Here is a 25,353-nt window from a genome sequence, read left to right as displayed (position 1 = left end):
TTTCTGCTCATGTTTCTTGATGTGAATTTGAACCCACACCCTCCTGACTCAGAGATAAGAATGCAGCCACTGAGCCACAACTAACACCTCATCATTACGCTAGATTATTTCAGTTCTCATACCTTCAGTTACTCTCATGGACATGTGTAAGATTTTATTCTGGGAGTCACAGATTACCCAAAAATGGGATCGAAGTCATTGGTGATTTTAAAGCATTTAATTAAGAAGCAACAGTTTAGATACGATACATCAGTTAAAAAGACATACAACCCATAACAGGTGAGAATGGTTTACTGGTCCCTGATTGCACAAATGGATGGGGAGAAGCAGGGGGGATGCTGATCTCCATGGCTGGAGATGGCAGTATCCTCGGAATGGTTTACTGGTCCTGGATCAGGAGGATGCTGAGCTCCCTGGCTGGAGGTGGCAGTCTACTCGGAATGGTTTACCAGTCCCAGATCAGGGGGATCCTGATCTCCGTGGCTGGAGGTGGCAGTCTCCTCGGAATGGTTTACTGGTCCCGGATCGGACAGACAGATGAAGCTGATCTCCATGGCTGGACATGGCAGTTTCATCTTTTCTCAGTCGCTTTGAGCCAAAGTGCTTGGCCAAATCCAGCATAGATCACTTTCAGAAGCTGTTTCTTGTCTGAAGTGATTTCCCTCTTGGAAGGCCGTTCGTGTACCTTATTTCTGGGGGTCTTTTGTCAATAACTTATTCACTTGTCCATTAGCAAGGGACAGATATTCAAGGTAATCGCTCTTGTTTCCATCAGAAATCCATGAAGTCATTTCATGGCTCATCACTTCCTAGGACATCCTGTTTAACCTTTACTCAGACAGTTGGTTTACACATGGACTGCGGTGGTTCAATAAAGTTGCTCACTGCCGCCTTCTCAAGGGCAATTAGGGATGGGCAATAAATGCTGGCCTAGCCAGAGACGCCCACATCCCGTGAACGAATAATAAAAAATAACATGGTTCATGAGAACCCCCACTCTATCTGAGTTTTCACAACTGACCCAGCTATTTCTAAGCTACGAGTTTGTTTTCCTAATTTTTTGATTACATATTGTCGATAACATACTAAAGCCACTAGAATTAGAAGAATCAGCAACACAAAACCCTTGAACTGCCACCGAGAATAAATGTAAAAACTTTCCGAGCAAAATGTGATAATTATTGACTTCGATTCATCCTCCCCACCTGCAGATTATCTCACAATTCTAAATTATTGGCATGTCGTAAATACATATGGTTCAAACAAAAGTTCATGCGTGGACTTTAAAGATTCTCCAGCTCTCTGTTCACTTGCATCCACCTTGTGGATATTTTCTAAATCCAGATTCTATATGCCCCTTCACTTTAATTTTCTCCCTCTGATAGAGACCAGTGTGATTAATTCTATCTGGACTGTTTTAAAGTCAGTTTATCTATGGAGTTTGTGTCAATATCTTGATGATTTAAATGTTGTCTCATTCTCCTGACCACATTAACCACTTCAATGAGATGCTGTTGTCTAGTATTGAGCATGTCTGGGACCTGTTCTTCAGTGCAGGCTCAACTTGCATTTCCCCATGTTAGTTACTCCAATACATAACAAATCACATCTGCACACTCACACCAATATCTCATATTGATACAAGTCACTCTAGACTTTTAGGTAAACTTACCAAAGATCAGGGGTGTGGGGGTGCAGTGGTGTCTGTCTCAAGATCTTTGCTTATCTCCCTCTGCATGTTGTGATGCCTCAGCTAATGGCCAGGTGCAGTTTTCTGAAAAAGCTCAGAGGCAAGAATACAAGCATCTCCAAGAGATTTACTAGTTTCATATACAGTTTCATTAGAATGTACACGGATGCCAGATTTGTTCCTTGATAATTTACTTCCATAATGGAGGTACCACTGTGAAGAATGTGTAAGTTATTGATAATCATCAGCAAGGATTATTCAGCACTTTCTAATTGGAGATGTTAATCAATGGAGCTTTTCAGACACTGAATTGTAGATTTTTCACCAAAGATCAAGTTAGGATTGAAGTAAAAGTTCATAATGTTATTGTAAGTGAGTTCCTGTCGAGAGTTCTTGAATTAAGAGGAAAGATCTCAGATAGTCCCTTAAAAAGGGGCATTGCAGCCCCGAAAATCAACGACAATTTCAAAATATTAAACTCCAGTCAGATATAGGGATTGTTAATATCAGCAGAAACAAACCTAATAATGTCAGACTATCAATGCTGGACGTGATTAAAAGCAACAATAAGAGCAGAATCCAAGCCCTGCAGTTATTTATGAACTCGCTGGTGCCTCCGCTCTTTAGCTGCCTCAGTGAACCCTTTTCCACACACTGAGCAAGTGAACGGTCTCTTCCCAGTGTGAATAATCTGGTGTATTACCAAGTTGGAGGACTTGGTGAATCCCTTCCCACACACAGAGCAGATGAACGGCCTCTCCCCGGTGTGACCTCGCTGGAGTTCAATTAGGTTGGATGAAGACCTAAAATTCTTTCCACAGGAAGTGAAGCTGAATGGCCTCTCCGAGTGAACTCCCTGGTGATACTGGAGGCTGGATAACCGAGCAAATTCCTCCCCACACACAGTGCAGGTGTACGGCTTCTCCCCAGTGTGAATTCGCTGGTGTGCAGTAAGGTTGGCTGAAGATATGAACCTCTTTCCACAGTAAGTACAGCTGAATGGCTTCTTCTCAGTGTGAATAAGCTGGTGTGTCAGCAGATGGGATGAATTTGTGAATCCCTTCCCACACACAGAGCAGGTGAATGGCCTCTCCCTTGTGTGAACTCATTGGTGTAATGTGAGGCCGGCTAATTGACTAAATCCCTTCCCGCACACAGAGCAGGTGTACGGCTTCTCCCCAGTGTGAATGTGTCAATGGTTATTCAGCAGGGATGGGTAATAGAATCTTTTACCACAGTCCTCACATTTCAATGGTTTCTCCATGGTGCTGGCCCCAATGTGACTACGTCGATGGATTTCAAGATGGGATGGATAACTGAATCCTTTCCCACAATCCTCACATTTCCACGGTTTCTCCATAAAGCTGGAGCCCTGTGTCTCACCAAGTTGGATAATCAGTTGAAGCCTTGTGCACACACAGAACATGTGTACACTTTCACCCCGCTGTGAATGGTGTGATGTTTTTTCAGGCTGTCTAATTGGTTAAAGCTCTTTCAGTTAGTTCACTGGAACACTCAATTGGGTGTGTGTGTGTCTCAGTGCTTTTTCAGTTACACTGATGTTTGAAATCCTTTCCCACAGACAGAATGGAGAAACATTTCTCTTTCCAAATTCAGAGGCCGATGATATTCAGATCCTGGTGAATGGAGTGACTCTGTCAGATCTTGACGTGATGTTTGGTTTGAGTTTCTGGTCTGCAAATCCTCCTTCTAACATCCTGTAAATAGAGTTCCAAAAAAGTCATCACTGTAAATTTAGGGTAGAAATTCAGAACAGACAATTTTAGTTTCCGTGAAACATTTTTCCTCTCCTGGTTCCCCAAAGCTGTAAATCCCCGTCCCACACACTCTCCCTCCTCCCTGGGTTGAAATCTGAATGAAGTGTTGGATAATTCTTTCTGTAATCTTTTAACAAATTTGTACAATGAGAGATAGTAACATGTTTGATAATTCACTTCATTCATGACAACATTAACCTGAATCACCCTGACGACCAGGCAGAATAACAGACATTTACCTTGTGTCCAGAACTGACTGTGTGGAGATTTTCTCAGAGGGGCCTCAGTCACCATCACTGAGACTATCTTTATATTCCAGATTGTATTAATTTAATGGATTTAAATCCATGTCCCTAGAACATGACCCTGGGTGTCTGAATTACTGATCCAGTGACATTCCCACTAGGCCACTGTCTCCCTCTGGGCTCTTTGTTTGAGGTTGTTCCCGGAGAGAAGCCGGAAGCGGCGGATAGTGAGAGAGAGAGAGGAGAATGTTCATTGTTTAATATTCGGCTCTGGGGCCGCCCTCGGGATTTGTAAACCCCGCCCCCTCGGGGTTTATTAACCCGCTCCCGACAGTGACCTCTCACCTGACAGCTCACAATGCCCGGCTGATTGACGGCAGAGCCGGACCAATGGAACGAGAGGGGGCGGGACAGGAGGACCTGGCGGGAGCAACCAGTCCTCAAACCAATCGGAGTGAATGAGAGGCGGAGCCCCATTATTGCAGGAGACACGACAAGAGCATGCGCAGTGCTGGAGGTGCGGAACCCACAGTCGGAGAGAAATGTCCCCGGGCGGGAGAGGAATGGCGCCGGCGGCTGAACCGGGAGGTTTTAAAAACTCCTTCCGGAGGATTCAGACACCCAATAAGAAGCTACCGGACCCGCGTTTGCACCGAGGGGAGGATTCAGAAACATCCGGTGGAGGCCGCAAACCCCCAATAAGATAAAAACAAAAAACTGCGGATGCTGGAAATCCAAAACAAAAACAAAAATACCTGGAAAAACTCAGCAGGTCTGGCAGCATCTGCGGAGAGGAACACAATTAACGTTTCGAGTCCGTATGACCCTTCAACAGAACCCCCAATAAGATCCTGCAGATCCCAGGATCACAGCTCAGGGGGAATTTTCTCCCTCCCTCTGGGTTCAGTTCAGCAGACCCAGGGGATCAGACCGATTCCCCGTTGCTGCCCCTGGAAGGGCGGGGATGCAGGGTGTGGAGGGGATTCCCCTGGGGGGACAGAGAAGATTCCTACTCCCAGGGGGACACAGAGGGACGGGGGAGGATCCTGATTCACTGCTGGTTTCCCCGTATCCATCTTATAGGTTTTGGCATATTCCCTGTGTCACTCACTCTCCTTTCCACACACTCTGTCTATTTTTACCAAGCATTGCTCTGTTCTGCAGCCTTGACATTTCCCTTGCTGCTTTTGAATTTACCCTTTCCTGAATCCTCCCATTCCCCACCCCAAGGCATCCCAGGCAACAGGTTTTTAAGCAGCTTCACCCAGTCTCAGGCTGCAGCTGATGTTTGCAGCCTTGTCCACGGGACATGTACTTATTCAGACAGGTTGCAGCCCCTGTATAGTTACCTAAAGGGGCTGCTGCTCAACATTTGGTTACATTTCAACCATTTGATTACAAACCTTTCACTACCCAGTGTGGCAGGGACTGAGTAACTCAGGGGGTCTTCTCTTGGGCCTGGTTAAAACAGCAATTTGTAGATGCAGGGTAGTTGCAGCCCTTTCGGGGGCTGGTGGTGATCACAGTAGCTGCCGACCTCTCTTCCATTGTCTTGTCTGTGTCTGGGTGGCCCTGGAGAAGGAGCTTTTGCTGGGAGTTTGTTGGTGATTTTGGGCTCTTTCAGTTTGATTGGACAACATGTTTGGGGAAACAAGAGAAGAGAGAATGTTTCATAGAAACTAGAATTGTCTGTTCTGAATTTCTATCCTGGACTGAGTGATGCTGACACTGTCAACTCCTTTTACAAGGGATTAGAAGAAAATTGATTGCAGATGTGAAACTCAGACGCAGCATCACTTTAAAATCTGACAGTCACTCAATTCATCAGGACCTGAATATCATCGGCCTTTGAATGTGGAAGGAGAAATGTTCTGTTCACTGAAATGATTTGAAAAAAATGTGTGACTGGGAAAGCAAAGAGACACACACCAGAGTGAAGAGTGTTCCAGTGAACTGACTGTGGAAAGAGATTTAACTAGTTACACAGCGTGAAAAAACATCACACCAGTCACAGTGGGGAGAAACCGTACACGTGTGTGTGGACGAGGCTTCAACTGATCATCCAACCTGGTGAGACACAAGGACACCTGCATCATGGGGAAACCATGGAAATGTGGGGACTGTGGGAAGAGATTCAGATCCCCATCTGTGCTGGAAATTCATCGACGCAGTCACACTGGGGAGAGGCCGTTCACCTCCTCCGAGTGTGGGAAGGGCTTCACTCAGTCATCTAGCTTACATAAACACCAGAGAACTCACACTGGGAAAAGACCGTTCATCTGCTCTGATTGTGGGAAAGGTTTCACTCAACAAACCCACTTCACTACACACCAACTTGTTCACTCTGACATAAGGCCTTTTGAATGTTCTGACTGTGAGAAGAGCTTTAAAAGCAAAAAGAATCTGACACACCAACGAGTTCACACTGGGGAGAGGCTGTATACCTGTGCTATGTGCAGGAAGGGATTCACACAGTTATCCAGCCTTCAGTTACATCAGCGAGTTCACAATGGGGAGAAACCATTCACCTGCCCTGAGTGTGGGATGGTATTCACTCAGTTATGCAGCCTGTTGGATCAGCAGCGAGTTCACACCGGGGAGAGGCCATTCACCTGCTCTGTGTGTGGGAAAGGATTCGCTCAGTTATCCACCTTGCTGAGACACCAGCACATTCACACCGGGGTGAGGCCGTTCAGCTGCTCTGAGTGTGGGAAGGGAATCACTCAGCTCACCCACCTCACTTCACAGCAATGTGTTCACTATGACACGAGACCTTTTCAATGTTCCGACTGTGAGAAGAGCTTTAAAGGCAAAATGGATCTTCTGACTCACCAGCTCACACTGGCGAAAGGCTGTTCACCTGCTCCATGTGTGGGAAGGGATTCTCTCGTTCATCCACCCTGCAGACACACCAGCAAGTTCACAAGTTGCAGGGGTTGGATTATGCTGTTATTGCTGCTGTTAATCACATCTAGGACTGAACCACATTCATCTGACAGTTGGGGTTTGTTTCAGTTAATGTTAATAATCTCTAACTGGGCTGGAATTTAATATTCTGCATTTAGGTTAAATAAATCAGTTTTGTGTCAAACACAGAGTGTTTGAGTCCTAGATTTCTCTAAGTTAAGAGGAGACTGATTGATGTCCTCTTATTGACTCTTCCATTTTTGGGCCTTTTCTCTTTTGTTAATGGAGACTTGTATTTATATAGCGCCTTGCACAACTTCAGGATGTCCCAAAGTGCTTTACAGCCAATGAAGTTATTTTGAAGTCTAGTCACTGTTGTGATGTAGGAAATACAGTCACCAAAATATGCACAGCAGGATCCCACAATTAGAAATGTGATTGTGACCAAATAATCTGTTCAGTGATACTTGTTGAGAACATAAGGAATAGGAGCAGGAATACGTCATTCAGTCCTTCTGTCATTCAATGAGGTCATGACCGGTCTTTTACTTCAACACCATCTTGCTGCACTAATCCCTTATCCCTTGATGTTTTTAAGATGCAGAAATCTATCAATCTCACTCTTGAACATACTCAATGACTGAGCCTCCACAGCCTTCTGGGGCAGTGAATTCCAAAGATTCACCACCTTCTGAGTGAAGAAATTGCTCCTCACCTCAATCTAAAATGACCTGCCTCTTATTCTGAAACTGTATCCCCTGGTTCTAGACCCCCAACCAGGGGAAACATCCTGCATCTACCCTGTTGACACCTGCAAGAATTTTGTACGTTTGAAGAGATCACCTCTCGTTCTCCTAACCTCCAGAGAATAAAGGCCCAGTCTCTTTAATCTTTCCTCACAGGACAATCCCTCCATCCCAGGAATTTGTTTGGTGATCCTCTATTGCACTTTGTCTATGGCAAGTGTACCTTTCCTTAGGTAAGGAGACCAGCACACAATACTCCAGGTGTGGTCTTACCAAGGTTCTGTATAATTGCAGTAAGACTCTTGACTCCTGTACTCAAACCGTCTTGTAATAAAGGCCAATATACCATTTACCTTCTTGCTGTATCTACATATTAGCGTTTAGTGACTCATGTACAAGGACACCAAAGTCCCATTGAAGTTCAACACTTCCCAGCCCCTCACCATTTAGGAAATACTCTATTTCTGTTTTTCCAACCAAAGTGGATAACCTCACATTTCTCCACCTTGTATACCATCTGCCAATGTTTTGGCCACTCACTTAGCCTCCCCAAAACCTTTTGAAGCATCTTTGCATCCTCCTCACAACTCACACTTCCAACTAGCTTTTATGTCAAAAACTAAGGAATAAGCATTAAGCAGAACATCGAGGAAAACTCCCCTTCCCTTTGGAATAACATCATGGGAACTTTTACACCCAACTGAGAGGGCAGATGGGGCCATTGTTGAAGGTCTCATCTGGAAGACAGGATCTCTGACAGTGCAGTGCTCCCTCAGTACTGCATCAGAATATCAACCTGGATTTTATTCTCATGTTTCCAGATGTGGATTTGAACCCACAACCTCCTGACTCAGAGATAAGGATGCAACCACTGAGCCACAACTAACACTTCATCATTACTCCAGATTATTTCAGTTTCAGCACCTTCAGTTACTCTCATGGACAAGTGTAAGATTTTAGTCTGGGAGTCACAGATTCCCCAAAAAAGGGGTCTAGGCATAAGTGATTTTAAAGCATTTTATTAAGAAGGAGTAATTTAGATGTGATACATCAGTTAAATAGGCAGAAAAGGCATACGACCCATAACAGGTGAGAATGGTTTACTGTTCCCAGATTGGACAAATGGATGGGGAGGTGCAGGGGGGATGCTGATCTCCATGGCTGGAGGTCGCAGTTTCTCAGTCTCCTTGAGCCAAAGTGTTTGGCTAATGCCAACATGCATCATTTTGAGAAGCTCTTTCCTGTCTGAAGTGATTTCCCTCTCGAAAGCCCATTCATGTACCTTATTTCTGAGGATCTTCTGTCAATCACTTATCCACTTGTCCATTAGCAAGGGACAGATATTCAAGAAAATCCCTGCTATTTTTATTGGAAGTCTGTTAAGTCATTTTGTGGCTCATTGCTTGCTGCAACATCCTGTTTAATCTTTATTCAGACAGTTGGTTTACATATGGGTCATGAGATTTCCCCACCCTACCAAATTTGTCTTGTTTCAGTTTCTGTGCTAGAGACATGTCCTTATCAGAGATAACAGGCCTACACTGTCCTGTGTTTGTCAACCCAGGAAGCTTTATTTGTAAGTAAGAGAGAACGAGTCATTCCTATAATAATCAATTTCTTAAGATTTTATAAGATTATTGGGCAGTGATTTATTACAGATCTCCCCACCTCAAGAAGGGAACATTCTTATTGACCTCTCACAAACTGATTTCTGCTTAACCCAGCTATTTCTAAGCTGTGTTTTCATAATGTCTTGATTACATTCCGTAAATAACATATTAAAGCTACTAGAATTATCAGAATCAGCAACACAAACCCATGAACTGCACCAAGAATAAATGTAAAAACTTTTCCAGTAAATGGTGATAACTATTGACTTTGATTCGTCCTCCCCACCTGCAGTTTATCTCATAGAATTCTAAATTATTGGCAAGTCGTAAATACATATGGTTCAAACAAAAGTTCATGCATGAACCTTAAAGATTCTCCAGCTCTCTGTTCACCTGCATCCAGCTTGTGGATATTTTCTAAATCCAGATTCTATATCCCTCTCCACTTTAATTTTACTCCCTCTGAAAGTGGCCAGGTTTTAAATGCAATTTTCCTTAAAAAAAATACAAACATCTCCCTAGACATTTTATTAGTTTCAGGGACACTTTCACGATGACAATTTTAAAAAAATTATTCTTTCATGGAATGTGGCCATTCCTAATTGCACTCAGACCATTTCAGAACGCAGTTAAGAGTCAACCACATTGCTGTGGAGTCACATGTAGGCCAAACCAGGTGAGGACAGCAGATTCTGTAGTGAACCCAAGATTCAATTAATTGACTTTAAATTCCACTAGCAGTCATGGTGGAATTTGAACCCATGTCTCCAAGCATTAGCCTGAACATTTGGGTTACAGGTCCAGTGATATTGCAACTACGCCACCATCTCCCCCTGATGGATTGACAAATTCCATTAACTGTACCCAGGGTGAGTCATTGCAATTACCATTTGGTGGTGTGATTTTGCTCTTTTATTCTAAGTGGAGAATTCCAATAATTGCCATTCCATCTCACTCATGAGCCCTGGGGGAACTTTACTGTTCAATTCAGTCTTCTCAGAATGTGGTGTCTGTAGATCAGAGACAGAAGTGTTTGCCTGCATCATCACTGGGTGAAAATCCTGCAACTGCTTACCCAACAGCATTGTGGGAGCACCTTCACCACATGGACTGCAGCAGTTCAAGAAGGTCAAACATCATCTCCACAGGCAACTGGGACTGACAATATATGCTGGAATCAGTGGAGAGAAACAAAATTAATGATTCAGGATCTGTAGAATGAATTACAGGCAACAAAAATGGTGCAAAATTTGATGATCAATAAAAGCTCAAAAGCAGAAGAGCTGGTAAGCCAGCGGAACATGGTCGGGGGATGGGTAGCGGTGGAAACCTCATTTAGATATGGTTGGCAGAGGGAACAGTAAAATGCGAAACATAACTAAAATACATTCATTATTAGAGACAGAGGAAGTTAGACAATGGCAGAGAGGTGATTAAGGAAGGCAGAGGTGAAACAGAGCAATGGATGGACATGGAGTCAGATTCACAGTAAAGGAGTCACACCAGCCCCAGAGCCATGGAACCTCTCACAGAAAACAGAGCAGAGCACGAACAGCTATAAATTGTAAATGAATGGTCAAAAGTACTCACCTCTGAAGCAATTTCAGTTTCCAATATTAAAATCTCCTGCTGGAGCCGGCAGCTGGAAAGATATCAGAAGTCAAAGAGAAGCGCGAGAGGAGCTGAGAGTTGAAGAGAAGCGCGAGAGGAGCCGAGAGTTGAAAAGAAGCGTGAGAGGAGCCGAGAGTTGAGGAGAAGCGCGAGAGGAGCCGGGAGTTGAAGAGAAGCTAGGACAGCAGAGGTGACTGAGGGAGTTCAGTGAGGAGGGAACGGGGTGATCCTGTAAGTGCGGTCGGGTAAGTATTTACTACTTTTATCGCTTATAGTTTTTAAGGCCTTATTTTGTGATTCATCATTTGTAAGGGCTATATTCTGTAACAACGAGGAGCAGGGAAGAAGGGCCCTAGAGTAATCAGTATTATTTGATATTAAGTATATTCCAAAAGGTTTAACTTAATTTAAAGGGGTAAGCAAAAACAGGAAGGCAGATTATTATCTGAATGGCTATAAGTTGAGAGAGGGGAATGGGTAACGAGACCTGGGTGTCCTCGTACACCAGTCGCTGAAGGTAAGCATGCAGGTACAGCAGGCAGTAAAGAAGGCAAATGGTATGTTGGCCTTCATAGCCAGAGGATTCGAATACAGGAACAGGGATGTCTTGCTGCAATTGTACAGGACCTTGGTGAGACCACACCTGGAATATTGTATGCAGTATTGGTCTCCTTATCTGAGGAAGGATGTTCTTGCTATAGAGGGAGTGCAGCGAAGGTTTACCAGACTGATACCTGGGATGGTGGGACTGTCATATGAGGAGAGATTGAGTCGGTTAGGATTATATTCGCTGGAGTTCAGAAGAATGAGGGGGGATCTCATCGAAACCTATAAAATTCTAACAGGGCTAGACAGGGTAGATGCAGGAAAGATGTTCCCGATGGTGCGAGGATCCAGAACCAAGGGTCACAGTCTGAGGATATGGGGTAGACCATTCAGGACTGAGATGAGGAGAAATCTCTTCACCCAGAGAGTGGTGAGCCTGTGGAATTCACCACCACAGAAAGTAGTTGAGGCCAAAACATTGTATGTTTTCAAGAAGGAGTTAGATATAGCTCTTGGGGCGAAAAGGATCAAAGGATATGGGGAGAAAGCGGGAGCAGGCTATTGAGTTGAATGATCAGCCATGATCATAATGAATGGCGGAGCAGGCTCGAAGGGCCGAATGGCCTACTCCTGCTCCTATTTTCTATGTAAAGGCACTTACACATTTTAAAATTGATGATCTGCAATCAAAGTTGGTTCTAGCAAGTCATGGTTAGGATAAGATCAGAACCTGTGAACAGAAATTAATAGTTTAATAAAAACAGAAAATGTTGGTAAAACTCAACAGCTCTGGCAGCATCTGTGGAGAAAGAAATCGAGTTAACGTTTGAGTCCGTATGACTCTTCTTCAAAGCTTAAGAAGTCATATGGACTTTAAATGTTAACTCTGTTTCTCGCTCCACAGATGTTGCCAGATCTGCTGAGTTTTCCAGCATTTTCTGTTTTTATTTCAGATTTCCAGCAAACCACTCGTTGTGTGAAAAAGTTTTTTCTCACGTCATATTTGCTTCTTTTGCAAATCACTTTAAATCTGGGCAACAACTCATTATTACCTAATTTCCGAGGCTTGCTTAAAAAGATCTGGATGCAGAGAATTATATGAAAATACGATGTGTATTTACCCTTTAAGGGCAACACCCTGGAACGATTTGAGGTGAATCCCAAGATCTCTGAAAAGCTTGTATCAATCAGAAGGGGTGGGGTTGGAGGACCGCGCAGGGGTGGTTGGTTCTCCAACCAATCGGAGTGAACGAGGGGCGGGGCCGGGCTGTGACTGAAGCATGCATAGTGCAGGTAATGGTGATGCAGAGACTCTTGTCAGATCCGCAATCGGTAAGAGGGAGATGGCGGGACGGAGAGAGCGATGGATCCAGCGGGTGGGCGGGGAGGCTTCGTAAACATGTTGGGCAAGCCCAAACCCAGAAAAACATCTTATCGGTCCCCCGTTTGCATGGAGCGAGGCCACAACTTCCAGTGACCGGGTCGCCATCTTTATTGGGGGCAACGTGCAGCAGGCGCATGTACGGCCGCCATCTTTGTAGGGGGCAATGTTTTTAATGATTGGGAAAAGTTTGTTCCCCATAGTTCAGAATGGCGACAACTTGACCATCAACCTGCATTACCCTTTAAATCCCAGTCTCTTATTGATGAGGCAGTGCGGTGCACAGAAGGCAAGAAAAGGAAGCAAATCCTGCTCTTCTGATCCCAATACCTCATGGGTTCTTCTGCCTCATGTGTCCAAACACCCACATCTCTGTTCAGCGACATGAAGACCCATTGCAGAAACTCATGACCCTGAGTAGACATCATCCTCAAATCGAGGGACTGCTAATGACCACAAAAGGCAATGTGCAGCAGGGCGCTTACGCGATCATCCTGGGCCAGGAAGCACGAGAAGAGAATGTTATGAATTTCCATCATGGACTGACAGGGATAGATTTTGGAAACTCCTTTTACAGGGGGTTAGAAGGGGAGGATTCACACACAGTAAACGCAAACCAAGAAAAATATTTACATTGTCTGAATTTCTGGGTTTCAGAACTTGAGTGGCGGCTGGAGTCACTGTTGTGCACCTGCAAGGCAGAGGACTACGTGGAAAGCACATTTAGGGAGGTAGTCACACCGCAGATCAGAAACGTACAGCCAGAGAGGGAATGGGTGACCACCAGGCAGTCTAAGAGAACCAGGCAGGTAGTGCAGGAGCCTCTGAGTCTAACCTGCTTGCTAATTGGTTTTCCATTTTGAATGCTGATAAGGGCGATAGTTTCTCAGGAGTGCAGCCAGAGCCAAGCCTGTGGCACCACAGGCGATTCAGCTGTACGGGGGGTGGGGAGGAAGAAGAATGGAAGGGCAATAGTGATAGGGGATTTCATAATCAGGGGATCAGACACGTGTTTCTGTGGCAGAAACGTGCCTCGGGGATGGTGTGTTGCCTCCCTGGTGCCAGGGTGAAGGATGTCACAGAGTGGCTGCAGATATCCTTCGGGGGGAGGGGGATCAGCCGGAAGTCATGGTCCACAATGATACCAACAACATAAGTATGAAGAGGGGTGAGGTCCTGAAAGTAGATTTCAAGGAGTTAGGGAGCAAATTAAAAAGCAGGAGCTCAAGAGCAGTAATCTCAGGATTACGCCCAGTGCCACATGCTACTGAGCATGGGAATAGGAGGATTGATCGATTAAATACGTGGCTGGAGAACTGGTGTAGGAGGGAGGGCATCAGATTTCTGAGGCATTGGGACCATTTCTGGGGCAGGTTGGACCTGTACAAGCTGGACAGATTACATCTTAACAGGACTGGGACTGATATACTTGCAGGGAGAATTGCTAGTGCTGTTCGCATGGGTTTAAACAAGCTTGTCGGGGGGGTAGTCCAAATTGGAAGAAAGTAAAGTTGGTAACAGGAAGTAGTATTGAGACCATAAAGCAAAAGAAATAACAGAGCTTTGAGTATGCTTTGAATATGAAATTATGTCAAAAAGACAAAGTTAAGGGCACTCCACCTGAATGCGCGCAGCATTTGCAGTAAGGTAGATGATCTGAAGGCACAAATAGAGGTGAATGAGTATGATATAATCACCATTACAGAAACATGGCTGCATGGTGACCAAGGCTGGGACATGAATATTCAAGAATATTCGACATTTAGGAAGGACAGACAAGAAGGGAAAGGAGGTGGACTTACGCCGATAATAAGAGATGGAATCAGTGCATTAGTAAGGGTGGATCTCAGATCGGAAGAACAATACATGGAATTTGTTTGAGTGGAGCTAAGAAACAGCAAAGGGCATTAGACATTGATTGGAGTTGTTTATCAGCCACCAAACAGTGGTGGTAATGTGGGGCATGGTATTAATCAGGGGTGAGAGAAGCATGTAGCGTGGGCAATGCAGTAATCATGGATGACTTCAATCTGCATAAAGACCGGGTAAACCAATTGAGCACTAAAGCTGTGGAAGATGAGTTTCTGGAATGTGTTAGGGATGGTTTTCTCGAGCAGTGTATTAAGGAACTGACTAGAGGGCAGGATATTTTAGATTTGGTATTATGTAATGAAAAGAGGCTAATTAATAATCTTGTAAAAGATCCTTTAGGGATGAGTGACCACAATATGATAGAATTTCACATTATGTTTGAAAGTGAGGTAATTCACTCTGAAGCAAGGGTGTTAAAGTTGAACAAAGGAAATTATGAAGGAGTGAGGGACAAATTGGCTGAGATGGATTGGGAAAATACATTAAAATGTGTCTGTACATAGGCAATGGATAGGCTTCAAAGAACTATTACATAGCTTACAGCACCTATACATTCATTCAAGGTGCAAAAACCCAAAAAGTCAGTCAACCGTGGCTGACAAAGGAAGTTAAGGATTGCATAAGACTAAACGAAAAGGCTTATAATGTTGGCAGAAGTAGTAGTAAACCTGAGGTTTGGGAGGTTTTTAGAATACAGCAAAGGAAGACCAAGAAACTAGTAAGGAAAGAGAGAATAGAATTTGAATGCAATCCAGCAAAAAATATAAAAGTGGACTATAAAAGCTTCTGTAGGGATGTAAAAAGGAAGCATTTGGCTAAGACAAATGTGGGTCCATTACAGGCAGAGTCAGGAGAATTCATAATGGGGAATAGAGAAATTGCAGAGAATCTAAATGATTAGTTTGTGTCTGTTTTCACAGGAAGGTAAAGGGAATCTCCCAGATTTAGAGATCCAAGGGACTAGGGAAAATGAGGAGTTGAAGGAACTTAGTATAAGTAAGAAGGTTGTATTGAAGAATTTAATGGGAGTGAAAGTTGATAAATTCCCGGGATCTGATATTCTGCACCCCAGAGGGTTGAAAGAGGTTGCTATAGAGATAGTGGATACACTGGTGATCATTTTCCAAAATTCTATAGATTCTGAAATGGTTCCTGAAGATTAGAAGGTAGCAAATTTCACCCCACTATTTAAGAAGGGAGGGAGAAAGAAAACAGGGAACTACAGACCTGTTAGCCTTACATCAGTAGTAAGGAAAATGCTAGAATCCATTGTAAAGGGTGTGATAAATGGATACTTGGATAATCATGATCTGATTGGGCATAGTCAGCATGGATTTGCAAATGGGAAATCATGTTTGACAAACTTGTTGGAGCTTTTTGAGGATGTTACAAACAAAATTGGTAAAGGAGAGTCGATGGACATGGTGTACTTGGATTTTCAGAAGGCTTTTGATAAAGTGCCCCCACAGGAGGTTGATTAGCAAAATAAAAGCAAATGGGATAAGAGGCAATATACTGGCATGGATTAAGGATTGGCTAACAGGCAGAAAACAGAGAGCAGGAATAAGCAGGTCTTTCTCGTGTTGGCAAGCTGTGACTCGTGGCCTCAAGGATCAATACTTGGGCCCCAGCTGTTCACAATACGTCAATGATTTGGATGTGGGGACCAAATGTAATATTTCCAAGTTCATGGATGATACAAACCTAGGCGGGAATGTGTGTTGTGGGGAAGATGTGAAGTGGCTACAAGGGGAGGTGATGGCATCGTGGTATTGTCGTTGGACTAGTAATCCAGAGACCCCAGGTAAGCTCTGGGGACCTGGGTTTGAATCCGGCCATGGCAGATGGGAGAATTTGAATTCACTTAAAATCTGGAATTAAATGCCTAAATGATGAAACCATTGTTGAATGTTGTAAAGACCCATCTAGTTCACTAATGCCCCTTTAGGGAAGGAAATCTGCCATCTTTAACTGGTCTACATGTGACTCCAGACCCCACAATGTGATTGACTCGTAAATACCCTCTGAACTAGGGCAATTAGGGATGGGCAATGAACGCTGGCCTGGCCAGTGATGCCCACATCCCATGAACGAACAAAAAAAAAGGATTTGGACAGACTGAGTGGGCAAGGACATGGCAGATGGAATATAATGTGGAAAAATGTGAGGTTATCCACTTTGGTAGAAGGAACAGATGTGTAGAGCATTTCCTAAATGGTAAGAGTTTAGAAAGTGTAGATGCACAAAGGGACCTGGGTGTCCTTGTCCATAAGTCACTGAAAGCTAACATGCAGATGCAGCTCATGGAATGTTAGCCTTTATCGCAATAGGATTTGAGTACAGGAGTAGTGAAGTCTTGCTTCACTTATATAGAAGCTTGGTTAGACTGCCTCTGGAGCAGTGTGTGCAGTTTTGACCCCTTACCTCAGAAAGGATATTATTGCCATAGAGGGAATGCAACAACGGTTCACCAGACTTGTTCCGGGGATGACAGGACTGTCTTATAAGGAGACCTTGGAGAAAATGGGCCTGTATTCTCTACAGTTTCAAAAAATGAGAGGTGATCTCATTGAAACCTACAAAATACTTAAAGAAATAAGACAGGGTAGATGCAGGTAAGATGTGTCCCCTGGTTGGGGAGTCTAGTACTAAGGGACACAATTTCAAAGTAAGCCACTGAGGACTGAGATGAGGAGAAATTTCTTTACTCAGACGGTTGTGAATTTTTGGAATTCTCTACCCCAGGGGGCTGTGGAAGCTCTGAGTATGTTTAAGGTAGAGATTGATGGATTTCTAATTAACAATAATGTAAAGGGTTATGGGAATAGTGCGGGTAAAAGGCATTTAAGTGTTGACGATGATGCCAATATGTGGTTGGGAGCTTGTCTCGGGGTCAAATATGATACTGATGTTTCACACTCAGACTGTTGTCAAGCAGAGGGCTGGAGTCAGTGTCTAGGGTTGGTAGTGGGGACTGAAGGCAATGTTTAAATGGAGGAAATTTGTGTTCATCCAGTACTGGATGTCAGTCAAGTCAGGACAGAGTGTGACTTGGAGGGGAGATTGGAGGTGATGCTGTTCATATACACCTGTTACCCTGTTCCTCTAGGTGGTGGAGGTGGAGTGTTTTAGAAAGTCTGTCAAATTTCTGGTCAAGTTGCAGAAATAGAAAATCCCTCTCCTCCTCTGCTTCGGATCCCAATCCTCTCTCACTCTCCTCTCCACATGGAGGCTAGAGTCTTGTGTAGGCCCAGACTGGGTGACAGGTTCCCTTCCCTGAAGGATATCAGTGAACCAGTTGGGTTTCTGTGACAATCCAGCAGTTTTCATGGTCACTTTTTCCTGGTGCCGGCCCCACAAATTACCAGATTCTTTCAGCTCAGTTTCACAACCTGTCTTTGTGTTTGTGTGGGGTCTCTCTCACTCCTTTTTTTCTGTTTTAAATTGATTTCACAGGGTGTTAGAAGGAGAAGATTTGCATTACGGAAACAGACCAAACATCACATCAGGATCTGACGGAGTCTAGGATCTGACGAAGTCACCCAATTTATCGTAACTTGAATACATTGGATTTTGAACATGGAAGGAAAAAGCACCGTTCACAGTGGGGAGAAACTTTACATATGTTGTGTGTGTAGACGAGGCTTCAGCCAATCATCTGGTTTGTCAAGACACAAGCGCATTCACACAGGGGAGAAACCGTAGAAATGTGGGGATTGTGAGGAGGCATTTGGTTACCTGTCTGAGCTGGAAACTCATTGACGCACTCACACTGGAGAGAGACCATTCATCTGCTCCATATGTGGGAAAGGATTACTCGATCATCGAACTTGCTGACACACCAGCAAGTTCACACTGGAGAGAAGCTGTTCACCTGCTCTGCATGTGGGAAAGGATTCACCAATTCCTCCAACCTGCTGAAATATCAGCGAGTTCACACTGGAGAGAAACCATTCTGCTGCTCAGAGTGTGGGAGGGGATTCACCCATTTATCCGCTCTGTTGAAAAACCAACGAGTTCACGCTGACAAGAGACCTTTTAAATGTCTGGACTGTGGGAAATGCTTTAAAAGCTCCAGGGAACTGATGTCCCATCAACGTGTTCACACTGATGAGAGACCTTTTAAATGCCCACAATGTGGGAAGTCCTATAAAAGTTCCTGGGAACTAATGTCCCATCAACGTGTTCACACTGACGAGAGACCATTCAGGCACTCTCACTGCGGGACTGGGTTCAAGCGATCATCTCAACTCATTGTACACCAGCAACTTCACACTGGGGAGAGGCCGTTCACCTGCTCTAAATGTGAGATGGGATTCACTCAATCATCCACCCTGCTGAAACACCAGCGAGTTCACACTGAGGACAGACCTTTTAAATGTCCAGTCTGCGGGAAGTGCTATAAAACTTCCTGGGAATTGATGTCCCACCAACGTGTTGACACTGACGAGAGACCATTCAGGTGCTCTCACTGTGGGACTTGGTTCAGGAAATCATCTCAACTCACTGTACACCAGCGAATTCACACCGGGGAGAGGCCATTCACCTGCTCCGAGTGTGGGAAGGGATTCACTCAGATATCCCACCTACTGAAACATCAGCGAGTTCACGAGTAACTACAATGATTAGATTTTGCTGATAATCACATCTAAGACTGAACCATGTTCAGTGGTGTCTGTTCCTATTCATGTTAATAAATCCCAGATCAGTTATAGGGGAAAATATTGTTGACAAGAAAAAAATAAATCAGCTTTGTACTAAACATGCAGTGTGTTGAATCTTTTTTTGTTCATTCATGGGATGTGGACCTTGCTGGCTAGGCCAGCCTTTATTGCCCATCCCTAATTGCCCTTGAGAAGGCTGTGGTGAGCTGCCTTCTTGAACCGCTGCAGTCCATGTGGTGTAGGTCTAGTTTCTTTCCTTATAGACATCATAACGGTTTGATACGACCGAGTGTCTTGCTGGGCCATTTAAAAATAAACCACAGTGCTTTGGTAGACCAGACCGGGAAAGGACGGCAGATTTCATTCCCTAAAGGGCATGAGTGAACTAGATGGGTTTTTACAACAATCAATTTATGGTCATCATTAAACTTTTTGTTCAAGATTTTTACTGAATTTAAATTACACCATATGCCGTGGTGGGATTTGAACCTAGGTCCTCAGACCATTACCAGCTGGTCTCAGGATTATTCATCCAATGACGATACTACTACACCACTGCCTCCCCCTTTGATGTCGCTAATATATAAGTTAATTCCTTTTGAAGGGCTCTCCCTCTCCTCTGTCTCCTCCATCCTTACCAACAACCACAAGTGTGAGGAGATCATGGAGCTTCTTTGTCACTAAGATTGAGACAATCCTTTCACCTGCCTCTGCTACTCCCCTCCCTTCCACTATGCCAATGGGCCAAACTGTCTCTAAAGTTCCCCCTTGTCTGAGCCCTGAATTCACAGTTCCTCTCCTATCTCCCATCATGCCCGGTCAGAGCTCTTCTTCTGCAGGCAACCCACCTCCTGGTCCCTCGATTCTATTCCTGCCAAATTGCTGACCATCTATCTTCCCCATGTTGCTGATATTGTTAACAGAGTGCGCTTTCTTCTGGTTATGCCCCTCTCATCCTTACCCTTCCTGAAAAAACCCCTTCACCCCACCTTCCTTGCAAACTGCCACACCACCTGCAACCTCCCTTTCTTCTCCAACGTCCTTGAACTTGATTTTCCCCAAGGATCTATTCTTGGACCCTCCTATTTCTCATCTACATGCTGCCACTAGGCGACATCATCCAAAAACATTGTGTTAGTTTTCCCATGTACACTGACAACACCCAGTACTACCTCCCCAACATCCCTCTCCATTCCTCCACTATTACTAAATTATCAAACTGTTTATCCGACATCCAGCACTTGATGAGCAGAAATTTATTCCAATTAAAAATTGGGAAGACAAAAGCCATTGTCTTCAGTCACCGCTACAAATTCCGTTCCCTAACTACCGAGTCCATCTCTCTCCCTGGGAACTGTCTGAGGCTGAACCACACTTTTCACAATCTTGGTGTCATATTTGACCCCAAGATGACTTTCCAGCCACATATCCACACCATCATTAATACCAGATATTTCCACCTCCGTAATGTCACCCATCTCCACCCTACCCCAGCTCAACTGTTGCTGAAATTCTCCTCATACCCATGACTTGACTATTCTAATACATTCCTGGCCAGTCTCTCACATTCACCCTGCCCTGCCACCCCACCCCCCCGCAACAACCTGGAGACGAGATCATCCAAAACTCTGCTGCCCGTGTGTGTTCTCACCCTAAACATTGGGCTGATGATGTCACAGTGATAATGTCACTGGACTAGTATTCCAGAGGCCGAGGCTTTGGATCTGGGAACGTGAGTTCAAATCCCACATTCTACCCAAACCTTCTGCAGACATTTTTAGCAAAAAATTTCCAATTAGTATTTATGCATAAACACAGTGACCTGAATCAGGCGGGAAATGTTTGCCTTCTTTGTGTGGAATGTCCACCTTCTCAGTTCTATGATTCGATTATATGGTGTTTATTATGAATCATTATCCTGTAATAGAATCACATGATCTCATTATAGTACAGCACAGAAGGAGGCCACTTGGCTCATCGAATCTGCACTGGCTCTTTCAAAGAGCAATCCGGTTAATCCCACTGCCCCACTCTTAACCCATATCCCTAAACGAGGATTCAGCCAATCATCTGGCCCGTCAAGACACAAGCTCAGTCACACTGGGGAGAAACCGTGTTAATGCGGGGACAATGGAAGGGATTAATTACTCATTTGAGTTGGAAAGTCATCAGTGCCTGCACACCAGGGAGAGGCTGTTCACTTGTTCCATGCGTGGGAAGGGGTTCACTCAGTCATCCAGCCTCCAAACACACCAACGAGTTCATACTGGAGAGGGTTTAAATGCTTCGACTGTGACAAGAGCTTTCAAAGCCAGTTCCCATTTTATAGTCTGTGTAAGTGAGGGGCTTCCCAAACTGAGGGTCGTGACCGCAATGGGGTGTGAGACAAGAATTTGGGCTCGCGAGCTCCGAGGCAGCAATGGCTGCCGTGGAGCTCCAACTGTTTCCTGACAGCTGCGAGGCCCCTTTAAATCCTCACGGTTTTTGTTTTGTTAGTGGGTGTGGCCTAATGGACGACTCTCTGAGGCTCAATTGCTGCTGCAAAAAACACTTGCGAAAAGGTCGGTGTTCATTTTTTTCTGAAAAGTCGATTTCTTCAACAATCAGGATCATAATGTATTAATAATCAGGATCATAATGTATTTAACAATCAAGACACTGTAACATTAATAATCAGAATCCTATTGCATCAAAATGAGGATCCTATTACATCAATGCTCAGGTTCCTATTAAATTAATGATTAGAGTCCAATTACTTTAAGATTCAGGATCTCAACACATTAATAATCATGATATTATTACATTAATATTCTGGTGGCCATTGCATCAACAATCAGGATCTTATTGTATAAATAATCATCATCCTAATACATTAATAATCAGCATTAATTACATTAATTACAGTTCCAATCCCAATAATAATCAGCTGCCTACCGCTTCAATAACCAAAAAATTATTGCACTTACCAGGATGCTAATTAATAATCAGAATTATTTCAATTAATAATCAGAGTCTTATGGCGTCAATAATCAGGACACTGCATGTTGCCATGAAAGGAGTGGCTGAGACTGAGTAGTTTTGGTGGACAGTCAATTTTCTCCAAAATCTTGTCGAGTCCTACCCTGCTGAGGGTGCCAAATGCTTTCCTGAGATCTACGCTGTAAGGTAAAGAGGTATATCCTGTTCTCTGCACTTCTCTCATAGCTGGCATCTGGAGAAGATCACGCTCACTGTAGATCTGTCAGCTCTGTGCTTCTGGATACACTCAGTCTACAAGTAGATGAAATCTTTAAGCATGACCCCAGCGATGACCTTCCCAGTGACACGAAGGAGTGAGATGTCCCTGTAGTTTGTTGCAATCTCCTCCGTCACCTTTGTTTTTCCGAAATATTTGTATCACACATGTCCTGTGGAACTGATCCTGATTGTCAGCAAAGATTAATTCGCACTTTCTAATTGGAGATGTTAATCAGTGGAACCTGTCAGACACTGAATTTGCAAAGGCCAATTTAAGATTGAAGTAAAAGTTCATAATTTTATTGTAAATGAGTTCCTGTTGAGGGTTCTTGAATTAAGGGGAAAGATCACAGATGGTGTTTTTAAAAAGGGATACTGCAGCCCCGAAAATCAGTGACATCTCCAGAGTATTAAACTCCAGCCAGTTATTGGGTTGTTAACATCAACAGAAACAAACCAGATATTGTCAGACTATCAGTTCTGGACGTGATTAACAGCAGCAATAATAGCAGAATCCAATCCTTGCAGTCACTTGTGAACTCGCTGGTGTCTCAGCAGGCTGCCAGGCTGAGTGAATCCCTTCCCACACACGGAGCAGATGAATGGCTTCTCTCCGGTATGAGTGCGTTCATGTAAATGCAGGCTGCCAGACTGAGTGAATCCCTTCCCACACGTGGAGCAGGTGAATGGCTTCTCCCCAGTGTGAGTGCGTTCGTGTAATTGCAGGCTCCCAGACTGAGTGAATCCCTTCCCACACACGGAACAGGTGAACGGTCTCTCCCCAGTGTGTGTGCGTTGGTGAGCAGTGAGGGCGGATGACAGCCTGAAACTCTTCCCACATGAAGTGCAGCTGAATGGCTTCTCCCCAGTGTGAACTCGCTGGTGTGTCAGCAGGGTGGATGACTGAGCGAATCCCTTCCCACACACAGAGCAGGTGAACGGCCTCTCCCCGGTGTGAACTCGCTTATGTGAATCGAGGTCGGCTGAACGCCTGAACCTCGTTCCACAGCAAGTACAGTAAAATGGCCTCTCCCCTGTGTGAATTCGCTGGTGTGACAGCAGGGTGGATGACCGAGCAAATCCCCTCCCACACACAGAACAGGTGAATGGCTTCTCCCCAGTGTGAACTCGCTGGTGTTCAACAAGGGCAGATGAATGCCTGAACCTCTTTCTACAGGAAGTACAGTTGAATGGCTTCTCTTCAGTGTGAATTTGTTGGTGTGACTGAAGACCGGATGAATGAGTGAATCCCTTCCCACACACAGAGCAGGTGAACAGCCTCTCCCCAGTGTGAAGTTGCTGGTGTGCAGTGAGATGGGATGACCGCCTGAACCTCTTTCCACAGTATGTGCAGCTGAACGGCCTCTCTTCAGTGTGAATTCTCTGGTGTAACATGAGGCAGGATGTTCGAGTAAATCCCTTCCCACATATGGAACAGATGAACGGCTTCTCCCCAGTGTGACTGCGCTGATGCATTTCCAGCTGGCGTGGATAATAGAATCCTTTACCACAGTCCTCACATTTCCACGGTTTCTCCAAAGTGTCGGCCCTAATGTGGCTGCGTCGATGGATTTCCAGAAGGGATGGATAATTGAATCCTTTCCCACAGTCCTCACATTTCCACGGTTTCTCCATGGTCCCCGTGTCCATGTCTCTCTCCAGGTTGGATAATTAGTTGAAGCCTCATCCATACACACAACACATGTACAGTTTCTCCCACTGTGAACAATGCGATGCTTTTTCAGGCTAACTGGTTAAAGCTCTTTCCACAGTTGTGCATTGGAACACACTCACTCGGGTGTGTGTGTCTCAGTGTTTTTCCTGTCACACTGATGTTTGAAATCTTTTCCCACAGACAGAAGAGACAAATATTTCTCCTTCACATTTAAATGCCAATGATATTCAGGTCCAGATGCATTGAGTGGTTCTGTCAGATCTTGATGTGATGTTTGGTTTGAGTTTCCTGTCTGTAAATCCTCCCTTTCTAATGCCCTGTGAAAGGAGTTTACAAATGTCATCACTTTAAGTCCAGGATAGAAATTCAGAACTGACAGTTCTAGTTTCTGTGGAACATTTTTCACTTTTGCTCCCCATCCCACACACTCTCCCTCTTGCCTGCACAGAATCCAGTTAAGTTTCTTACCTCCATTCCCAGTTTTCTCTCTCTCTCTCTTTAATCTGTCTGGGTTCAGTTTGCTACTCCCTGTTTGCAGACTGAGAGTAAAATCAATGAGTCAATAATTTTCTTTCCTGGTCACTGGGACCCCGAAGTCCTGCCTACTAGATTGGCTCTCACCAAGATGGCTGCACTTGCACCCTGCTGGTTGAACAAGCCCTGTCTTCCTCACTCAAATGGGAACCAGCAGCTGGAGTAACAAGGGCCTGTCACCAGGAAGGGAGACCCACCTCCCTGATCTGCCCAAACTGCCTATATCTTAGGCAGTCCCTCAGGATCGAGGATGACTTGCTTCCACTCTGATTTGTTGGGTTCTGTGATGGCTGATAAGTTCAATGCTTGATCTTCTGTGCCGGTCATCAAGTCCCCATCTATTCTCATCCCATTTTCCAGCACTTGGCCCATAGCCTTGTATGCTATGGCATTTCAAGTGTTCATCTCGATACTTAAATGTTGTGAGGGTTCCTGCCTATACCATCCTTTCAGGCAGTGAGTTACAGATAACCCCCACCCTCTGGGTGAAAATATTTTCCTCACATCCCCACTAAACCTACCCCTCACCTTAAATCCATGCGCCCTGGTTACTGACCCCTCCACGAAGGAGAAAAGTTTCTTCCTATCCATGCCCCTCATAACTTTGTACACCTCAATCAGGTCCCCCCTCAGCCTTCTCTGCCCCAAGGAAAATAATCCCCACCTGTCTAGTCTCTCTTCATAGATGAAACGCTCCAGCCCAGGCAATGTCCCAGTGAATCTCCTCTGCATTCTTTCCAGTGCAATCACATCGTTCTCTAAAGCTTATCCACTGTCCTCCTGGGAGACTCCTGCTGTGAATGAGTCCCAAGTAGAACAGTTGCTTTGGGAGTCTGGTGTCCAGAATACCAACAAAT

General features: G+C 44.6%; 5 protein-coding genes across 5 annotated transcripts in view; 3 read left to right on the top strand and 2 right to left on the bottom strand.

The window, feature by feature from the left end:
- Window positions 1-25,353, bottom strand: part of LOC144697342 (uncharacterized) — a 427,355-nt gene that overhangs the window by 397,415 nt on the left and 4,587 nt on the right. The gene's annotated exons all lie outside the window — the stretch shown is intronic.
- On the bottom strand, window positions 210-24,051 carry LOC144697874 (uncharacterized). Its single transcript, XM_078569843.1, is given in 3 exon segments — window positions 210-2,881; window positions 2,924-3,062; window positions 22,819-24,051. Coding segments are annotated over 3 exon segments (1,857 nt in total). The 5' UTR covers window positions 23,938-24,051; the 3' UTR covers window positions 210-2,282.
- Window positions 4,319-25,353, top strand: part of LOC144697310 (uncharacterized) — a 273,200-nt gene continuing 252,165 nt past the window's right edge. The window contains exon 1 of the mRNA XM_078569286.1: window positions 4,319-4,485. The gene's annotated coding sequence lies outside the window, so the exon portion shown is untranslated. The remainder of the gene's footprint in view (window positions 4,486-25,353) is intronic.
- LOC144698416 (uncharacterized) overlaps window positions 5,746-25,353 on the top strand; it is a 236,909-nt gene continuing 217,301 nt past the window's right edge. The window contains 1 exon segment of the mRNA XM_078570358.1: window positions 5,746-5,783. The gene's annotated coding sequence lies outside the window, so the exon portion shown is untranslated.
- LOC144697059 (uncharacterized) overlaps window positions 5,778-25,353 on the top strand; it is a 395,607-nt gene continuing 376,031 nt past the window's right edge. Inside the window, exon 1 of the transcript XR_013580296.1 lies at window positions 5,778-10,005. The gene's annotated coding sequence lies outside the window, so the exon portion shown is untranslated. The remainder of the gene's footprint in view (window positions 10,006-25,353) is intronic.

Source organism: Cetorhinus maximus, chromosome 23 (assembly GCF_964194155.1).
Source record: "Cetorhinus maximus chromosome 23, sCetMax3.hap1.1, whole genome shotgun sequence".
NCBI lineage: Eukaryota > Metazoa > Chordata > Chondrichthyes > Lamniformes > Cetorhinidae > Cetorhinus > Cetorhinus maximus.
This window is presented reverse-complemented; position numbering and strand designations above follow the sequence as displayed.